The sequence below is a fragment of the Cynoglossus semilaevis genome, chromosome 1 (assembly GCF_000523025.1).
Source record: "Cynoglossus semilaevis isolate Cse_v1.0 chromosome 1, Cse_v1.0, whole genome shotgun sequence".
Lineage (NCBI taxonomy): Eukaryota > Metazoa > Chordata > Actinopteri > Pleuronectiformes > Cynoglossidae > Cynoglossus > Cynoglossus semilaevis.
This window is the reverse complement of record NC_024307.1, coordinates 1,948,557-1,957,726: the sequence shown is the minus strand read 5'-3', so window position 1 is coordinate 1,957,726 and position 9,170 is coordinate 1,948,557. Positions and strand designations below refer to the sequence as shown.

The 9,170-nt window shown below is 49.2% G+C and overlaps 2 protein-coding genes across 3 annotated transcripts in view; both read right to left on the bottom strand.

Annotated features, from left to right (window-relative positions):
* Positions 1–2,950, bottom strand: part of c9orf72 (C9orf72-SMCR8 complex subunit) — a 5,749-nt gene extending 2,799 nt beyond the window's left edge. The window contains exons 1-5 of the mRNA XM_017031577.2: positions 2,777–2,950; positions 1,716–2,201; positions 737–832; positions 464–528; positions 192–264 (exon numbers count right to left, since the gene is read on the bottom strand). Coding sequence (XP_016887066.1) covers positions 192–264; positions 464–528; positions 737–832; positions 1,716–2,162 — 681 coding nt within the window. The 5' untranslated portion in view covers positions 2,163–2,201; positions 2,777–2,950. The remainder of the gene's footprint in view (positions 1–191; positions 265–463; positions 529–736; positions 833–1,715; positions 2,202–2,776) is intronic.
* Positions 2,951–5,429: 2,479 nt separating this feature from the next.
* lingo2b (leucine rich repeat and Ig domain containing 2b) overlaps positions 5,430–9,170 on the bottom strand; it is a 14,142-nt gene continuing 10,401 nt past the window's right edge. For both annotated transcript variants that reach the window (XM_008311271.3, XM_008311352.3), the window contains exon 2: positions 5,430–8,202. In XM_008311271.3, coding sequence (XP_008309493.1) covers positions 6,289–8,157 — 1,869 coding nt within the window. In that variant the 5' untranslated portion in view covers positions 8,158–8,202 and the 3' untranslated portion in view covers positions 5,430–6,288. The remainder of the gene's footprint in view (positions 8,203–9,170) is intronic.

Sequence of the window (9,170 nt, the reverse complement as noted above, 5' to 3'; positions counted from 1 at the left end):
GAGAGAGAGAGAGAGAGAGAGAGAGAGGGAGAGAGAGGGAGAGAGAGAGAGACCTATATGACATATATAAACATACAGACATATCACATACATACAGTGGGGCTTCAAGATACCTCATACATTTCATATATGTCATATATATGTCACACATATATCCTGTGTGTGTGCAGCCACTGATGCAGTGAATTCACCTTGTTGACTTTCTCTGCGTTGCTTCCAACCACGATGGAACAGCCACAGGTCTGTAGGTGAGAACTGACGGCCCTGAACCACGGAGACGAGGAGACCAGAACCACAGACAATAGTACAAGGAATGAATGAATCATCAACCACAAGGAAGACAAGGAAGACAAGAGGTGAGTATTGGTCACAGACACAGTCACAGACACGTGAGTGAAGAGTATTACAGTATGTACTACATACTGTAATACTCAACACAATCTGCCTTTACTGCAGTACTCACTTGTGAAGGAAATCCTCGTGGCAGCTGTCGCCAATGTCATCGTCATTCAGCACCGTGTCTCTAATCTACAGTTAGACGACGACGACGACAACAACAACAACAACAACAACAACAACAACAACAACAACAACAACAACAACACTGAGAACCTTCACTCTGATGAACTGGTCTCAACATGAAGAAGAAGGAAATATGGACAAGGCTATGTATGTGTGTATGTGTGTGTGTGTGTGTGTGTGTGAGTGTGTGTGTGTGTGAGTGTGTGTTGCCTACATCTACATCTTCTGCCACACTGTGTGACTTCATGGAGGCCAGCAGCTCCATGATTGGCTGGATCTCCATGCTCAGCACTGAGATGATGTTGTAGCCCTGGAATAAAAGAAGCTGAAGTCACAGATGGAGTGACTGTGTCTTCTTACATCTGTCCCTGACTAAAATCAACATTTGTTTAGGTTTAAACTTCACTACAGTATTTAACCACCAGGTGGACGATGCACCAGCTGTGATAAAGACAAACACAGGGGCTACAGCCAGAGACAGAACAGTTGTAATGCCAGTGGTGACCAGTAGGTTTGCCAATAGTAAAGTAATACCTCAGGGGGGGAGCAGCAGGAGCAGCAGCCGCAGCCACAGGCACAGCAGCAGCAGCAGCAGCAGCCTGCTGATGCCTTGTGGCTAACTGCTACGTTCGTTAGCTGAAAGCTAACTCTACTTCTAATTACAACTCACAGCTTGACAAGAAGAACACTGTTCCAACCTTAATGTAATCAACAGTGGCGTTCAGTCTTTATGGCATTTTTTTAAAGCCCCTGACACAACAAACTAAGGAGTTTCCAAAACTGCTGCTGCATCTGACAAAAATAATAATATATATTTCTGTCCAGAGACGGCGCCTGACAAGAGGAGTGCAGTAAAACTAACAACAGCCATAAACATCCAGAACACAGGGGGGTGATAAATGCTGTGGGTAGACTGTGTGTCAGCTGATTTTACCTGCCCCCCCCTTCACCCCCCCCTTCACCCCCCTACTCTGCAGGAGCTCTCAGATCTAATTAGCTTTCTTACTCCTCTGAGTTGGAGTGTGAAGATGAATTATTCTGTTGCAGTAATCCCAGAAGAAGCGCTAACATGGCCGCACGCCTCCTCAGAATCTGAGCGCATGATAGGCTGACATCTAAAAACACATGATCATTCCATCGTTATTGGACCTTAGACACGGTGTGGACGGACCGGTCCAAAAACCAGTCGGTACCTTCTGCATCCAAATGCGTCCCTTGCGAATGACGTGCTTCAGCCTCTCAACACAGATGGCGTGCAGCGGAAGGTAGAAGGCCAGCTCCGTCTGGGGCAGGATGATGGACAGGGCACAGGTGTTCTTGTCCCCCTTGAGTTCACCGTCAAAAATAAGAGACACGATGATAACTCCTTTTTCTGCCAAAACGAAAAACTTCACGTCGATGGCACCGCATTCAGCGCTGCGCAGAATCTCCCCGTTGAGAGTATGGTTGGCCAGAAAGGTAACCTCGCCATCATTGAGAAACATGGGCTGGTCGCCCCTGGGGGTCCAGATGTGGCGGACCCGTGGACCCAGTATGTTGTCCCAATAAGCAAAGGTGGCAGCCAGCAACGGACATTCTCCTGGGACTGTTACCTCAGATTTAGCCACAGCAGGAGACTGGGGTGGACAGCCAGAAGACATTGGTCTGGATGTAGGAAACGACGTTGTTCCCGAGTCAACCTGCAGCCACACAGACAACCACAGCTTGACATACTGTACTTACAGGTGAACTACAGTCGGAATCAGATGAAAACGTTAGAAAATACTAGCCAACGGGTCTGGTCCTGGAGGAGAGAGAGTGACTACAGGTGGGGGTGTGAGCCGTGGTTTTAACACACCTCATCGTATCTCTTATCAAACATTTCTTTAACAAACTGAAATCCAGCTCAGTTTCATTAAAAATACTTCTCGTGTGTAAAAGGTGTGTACATTGTCATGTTGTGTATTCTACTACGTTAAACTCTCGGAAATGACGTGGTCTCTGCTGAAACGGACTGATTTCAACGTAAACATAGTGAATACTAAGACCGGTTTGTGGAAACCAGTCCCTCGGAGAATGGACCGTGTGTCCAACAAAGCGGCTCATTAGGTGCAGACAGGAACAGACGTCAGTATCAACGGTCCATTTAAATGGAACCTACCACGTCATTTCACGTTCACTCGTGACATGAACGCTGTAACGGTGTGATCATAACAAAACAGAGGTTGACCGTCGTTAGCCAATGAGTTAGCGTTACTAGAGAAGAAGGACTTACTTTTCCGGTGTTTTTGTTGAGACACTAAAAAACAAATAAAACTACGTCAAAAATGCTTTAAGGATAAACGCTGGCATTGTTGTTTTAATTCCCGCTTCATGTACTGCTTTGACAGCAACTAGCGAGCTACGCTAGTCGTCCCAAGTCTACTTCCGGAAACGTCAGTCCTACGCGAACATACGTCACCACTTGACGGAAAGGCGCCCGACGCCCTCTAGCGATAGAGACGTGAAAATAAGAGGAGTGTCAGTGGTTTTTATATCAGCCAGAGACGGTTCAGACGTGAAAATAAGAGGAGTGTCAGTGTTTTTTACATCAGCCAGAGACGGTTCACTTAAACAGTCACCGGGAAACGGAGCTGCTCAGAGTTCGCGTTTTACAAACGTCATTTTGACAGATCGAATATGTTTGAATATAGTCATAATAAAACAACTACAACAGGAAGTTTTGGTGACTGTGCCTAAGAGTCGTGTTTTATTGATGGCTCTACATGTCAAACAAACCAAGCTGCTTCTGTGCATCTTACTTTTTCAAAAATGGCCTTGTTTTCCCTGACTCACTACTGAATGCTTCCTATACGTCATGCCCCCCCTGCTGGTGTCCAGTATCACCAGTCAGGCTTTGATGGCAACATTTAACATTTAACAATTTACATGGTCAATATCAACAACGTCCCTCCGACTGGGAATCAAACTGTGGATTTCTCAATCCACAGATATCTGTAACGTACGTTGTGGATATCTGTAATTATGAAACCCATACAAATGAATGGCAAAGGTGACGTAGTTAGTTAGTTAGTTAGTTAGTTCGTTAGTTAGTTAGTTAGTTAGTTAGTTCGTTAGTTAGTTAGTTAGTTAGTTAGTTCGTTAGTTAGTTCGTTAGTTCGTTAGTATCTGACATACAAATCCAGCTCAGAGTTTTAATTTTAAAACGGCGTGTCATAGGCTTTGGCATCTTTCAATTCTCTCTCAGGCCTCTAGGGGCCTGTTGTGATCCAGGACTGCAAATCTGACGGGATGACCCCCTGGTGGAGAGCAGCAACACAGCAGGCAGGGATTTTAGAGCAACGTTACTGCTTCAGTTGCTCTGCAAAGACTGAAGATATGTTTTCATTTTTAAGAACATCAAACATTTGAAATGGTTTAATCGACGTCTCTGAAGATAAATGAGTTCTGATCGGTACTGTGACCCTGTGGAACCGATGAGTAGTTCTACTGAAACATCATAATCAAATATATGTGACACCTGCTCAGGTATATATGGTCATATGTGTGCCCTTTTAAATATACTGTCTGTTTACCAATCATCTCTAGTGAAAAGTGTATTATCTTTGTTATATATTTGAAACAGTCAACTGTTAATATATGACAGTATAAATATATGATGTTGTTAATATATGACAGTATAAATATATGATGTTGTTAATATATGACAGTATAAATATATGATGTTGTTAATATATGACAGTATAAATATATGATGTTGTTAATATATGACAGTATAAATATATGATGTTGTTAATATATGACAGTATAAATATATGATGTTGTTAATATATGACAGTATAAATATATGATGTTGTTAATATATGACAGTATAAATATATGATGTTGTTAATATATGACAGTATAAATATATGATGGAGATGTAAATTATATGACAGAGTTAATATATGACAGTATAAATATATGACAGTGTCCTGGCGCCCCCGGGGGGGGGGGGTGGGGGGGGGGGGGGGGGGTGAGGAGGAGGGGCTTCCAATTGAATATGGCAGAGTGGACATCAGATCTTCATCTTTTTTGTTTCTTTTTTTCTCCTCCGTCCTCCTGCTGTTTTCTAAGGTTGGTTTTTCTACGGCCCAGACCAAAGGCTCTCCAATTCCTTTGAACTTGTTTTCCAATTCTCCACACCTGTGTTTGTAAACCAGGACACGTGTGTGTGTGTGTGTGTGTGTGTGTGTTTAGCAGCAGGTCATCCTTGTCATCCTGATTCACATCAAAACAGTCAGTCAGTGATGATGTCATACAGCCAGTGTTGAAGCTGTGAACCTGTGTACCTGGTCTCACGTCCGTCCGTCCGTCCGTCCGTCCATCAGGTCTTTGCTGTCTTTGCTGTAGCAGCAGGACATATTGGACCTTCACCTTCAGGATCTTCATTCTGCTGCTAATTACAGCTCGCCGTCATTCATTTAGTCTAATTAGCTCTGCTGACCCTTCGAGCCAGGCCATGACCTCTGACCTCTTCCCTCAGTGAGGACAGTGACCACTGCGACCGACGGCTGTTTTAAATAATGAGTGCAGTTCTGGTGGTTTTTCTGTTTAAATCGTCTCAGTCTCGTTGACTGGCGGTGAAGCTGCAACAGTAGTTCACTCTCACCTTTGAATGATTTGACAATGTAAAGGTCAAAGGTCATTAGGACTGCATTAATACTCTGTGGTGACAGACAGGACAGATATTTGGAGGTACAACAGAATGGTCGTGGGTTAATATTAGGATTTATTCCAGTTTGAAAATATTCCCATCCATTTGTCATATGAAAACACTGATACAACAACGAGTCACAAAAGTTGGACAGAAAAACCTTCAACATTTGAAACCTTGTCCTAAAAAAAAGGTTTTCACGACATCCTTCACATTTCCATCTAANCCCAACCATGAGTGCCACAGCGACCTAAAGAGACGCAGTAAAACAGAGACACAGGGAGACAATTGGTCCTATAAATCTGGGGCTCAGGTTTTCACCTGGTGTCTGTAAATCTCTGGTCAGTTCCTGGTCACTGACCGGTTCTGTCCCGTCAGGGATCAGGTTCCTGCAGCAACATCTTGGCCTGATTTATCAGTACGAGGAGGTTCGTCTGTCGGGAAGAAAAAAAGTCCCATCTACCACTGGGAGCCACTGAGCTGTGGGCGGAGTTTTGCAGCATTTCTGGTCAGTTGGACGACTGGGGTTTTTGCATACAGACCTGGACGCCATCGATAGTCTGAGGAGGGGACTGGACCAGAACCAGAACCAGAACCAAAGGTTTGGACCCTCGTCTGTTTGTTCCTGTTCCGTCCACAGGAAAGGCAATGCGTGCACATGCACAAGGAAACACACACTGATGCAACATGCGCACACTGATGCACTCACGCATGCACACACACACACACACATGGACACACACTCCTCTCACAGCGCAGCTAAGATGAGAACTGGACACTGGGTCGCAGTGATGACAGCGGTCACTCACAGCAGCCCCGCCCCCTTCACTGTGACGTCACCGTCACATGACCGCCGGAACACATGCCTGGTGCAGCCGGTTATCAGTGAGTGACCTGTGGGTTATAGTTTTATACTGAACACTGTTTCATGGTTGACTTAAATATTCACGTCCACTTTGTCACCACATCACTGTCAGACTGACACCCACTACAACTGTACAACACAACTGTCCACTTCAGAGGAAGAAAAAAAACAAAAACCTTGATATGTGTGCACCGTGCGGTCGTTACCGCGCGCGTCCTCGTCCTCGTCAAATCATTTTCATGTTCACTCTCCTCGGACCGCTCGTTTCCGTCACCTCGGATGACGCTCCGTTGGATTTGCGAGGGACGTATTCGATATCGAAGCTGCTCTTGTGGCGTCCTTTCCCTCGGCTCCACGCAAACAGCAGCAGGAAGCAGAAGACCACCACGCCCAGGAAGGACAGACAGCCCATGGCGGTGGAGATGATGATGGCCTTCATATCTATGGGCACGGTCATGTTGTACAGCACCGTGCCGTTCGCCCAGGTGCCGTTAGAGTCCGTCTGATAGGTGGAGCTCCTGTTGCTGTAGTGACCTCCGTCCCCCAGGCTCAGGCTCTTCACGGCCAAAGACGCCGACAGACTGGCGTTACCGGCGGGGTTGCTGGCCACACACAGGTACACCCCGCTGTCGTGCAGCTCCGCCGCCTTGATCTCCAGGGAACCGTCGGCTCGTACTTCCACTCTGCCGCTGCTCTTGGCTGTGATGTAACGTCTGTGAGGGGTGATCCAGACCACGGAGGGTCGGGGGGCGCCCTCGGCCGTGCAGCTCAGACGGGCAGGCTGACCCTCGTCTGCCATCAACAGCTGGGTGGTGTTTGGTCCAATTTGGGGTTTTGTGCAGGTCATGTACCTGGACACCAGGGGCTCCTTGAGTTCCCGCAGAGTTTTCCCTGCCAGGTGCTGGGGGGCGCTGCACTCGGGCTGGATGTCGAGGATTTGCAGAGACGGGGGCTTGTGGCCGTTGAGCAGCCAAACCAATCTGCAGTCGCACACTAACGGGTTTCCTCCCAGACAAAGCCTCCGGAGGCCGTCTGGTGAGGCGAACACTCCCCTCTCCAGAGAGTCCAGGCGGTTCTGAGACACATCCAGCAGCTGCAACGATTTGAGGCCAGCGAAGGCCAGGGGCTCCACAGAAAGAAGACGAGAGCCCTGCAGACGGAGCTCCAGGAGGTGAGGGAGTTGGCCCAGCTCTCCGTGGTGGATGTGCTGGATGCGGCAGTGGGATAAGTTGAGATGTGTGAGGTAGGGCAGGTTGCGCAGTGCCGCACCAGGAAAGGTAGACAGGTTGGTGTTGGTGATGGACAACGTGGTTAGATTGAGTCCATGCAGAGCCAGAGGAGGAAGTGACTCCAGCCAGGGCCAGAAATCCATCTCCAGTCGGCGCAGGCGAGACAACCTCTTGAAAGAGAAAGGCTTCAGGAAGCCGATGCTCAGGTGGCGCATGCGTAGCTCCATCAAACTGTGCAGATGAGCCAGGGCGTCAGTGGGAACCATGGTTAAATTAGAACGCTCCAGTGTCAGAACCTGAAGTCCCATCAACCCGGTGAAGGCCCGCTGAGAGATGTACACCAACTCATTATCCCCAACCTCTAGGGACGTTAGCCTGCGCAAATCTTGGAAGGCATGGTCCAGGAGAACCACCAGACGGTTGTGACTGAGGTCGAGACGGGTGAGGTTGGTCAGTCCCGACAGGACACCGGCGGGAACCAGCTGAAGCAGGTTACTGCGAAAGCTGAGCGAGCGGAGAGAGAGCTGCGAGCGAAACGATCCGGGTTCGACCCCACTGATGAGGTTGTCGCTGAGGTCCAGGTCCTCCAGCTGCTGGAATGATGAGAAGTTGTCGGGGGTAACCAGGCGGAGTTTGTTCTTGCTCAGGTCCAACACTCGCGTCTCGATGGGGATTCCTTCAGGGATGGCGGGCAGGCGTTTGCGGTGGCAGCTGACTGACTTGCTTTGGGCGGAGCATTCACATCGGGCGGGGCAACTGAGAGCTGAGGCGGCCAGGAGGAGCAGCAAGGCCCCGCCCAGGAAGAGGTGGCAGTGAATCAGGGCCTGGTGTGGCATGTCTCTTTTACCCAGGTATCCCTTCGTCATGACCCGGCTTCTGTTCCATAAAAAGCACCATCACGGACCAGGAACCTGCAGGAGACACAGCAGGGGGAGACACAGGGTGAGACACAGGGGGAGAGACAGGGGGAGACACAGGGTGAGACACAGGGGAGACACAGGGGGGGACACAGGGGGGGACACAGGGGGGGACACAGGGGGGGACACAGGGGGGGACACAGGGGGAGACACAGGGGAGACACAGGGGGAGAGACAGGGGGAGACACAGGGTGAGACACAGGGGGAGACACCGGGGGGGACACAGGGGGAGACACAGGGGAGACACAGGGGGAGACACAGGGTGAGACACAGGGTGAGACACAGGGGGAGACACCGGGGGGGACACAGGGGGAGACACAGGGGAGACACAGGGGGGGACACAGGGGGGGACACAGGGTGAGAGACAGGGGGAGAGACAGGGGGAGAGACAGGGGGAGAGACAGGGTGAGACACAGGGGGAGACACCGGGGGGGACACAGGGGGGGACACAGGGTGAGAGACAGGGTGAGAGACAGGGTGTCAGAGTGGTGCATACAGATTCCTCAGATTTTTTACATTTTTAACCTTTTCACACTTCATTTGTGCTTTAACTGCCAGGACTTTTTCCTTCTCATGGTCTGAACCGTGAAGAGGAGGAAGAAGCAAAAACAACAACGTTCATCAGTGTGTTAGCACCAAAGGCTAACTGATGGGTGTTATGGATATACAGGTGTGTTTGGTGGGGGGGGGGGGGGGGGGGGGGGAGGGTAATGAAGGAACATGGTTCAGTTGTTGGTGGAGCCCTCTAGTGTCCACAGTGGTACTGTAGGCGGGGCCGCCGACCAGAGTTTCTCCTCATGACTGTGAGAAGTGGAGACACTGGCTCAGATGAAGGGGGGAGGCAGCCTTTAAAAGCCCCCCCCCACTGCTTCCATCTCCCCCCAGTCAGTAAAGAGTCGTCCACGTGCACGACCACGTGCACAGTTACTCTGACAGTCGAGTGAGTGACGATGAAAGAATGG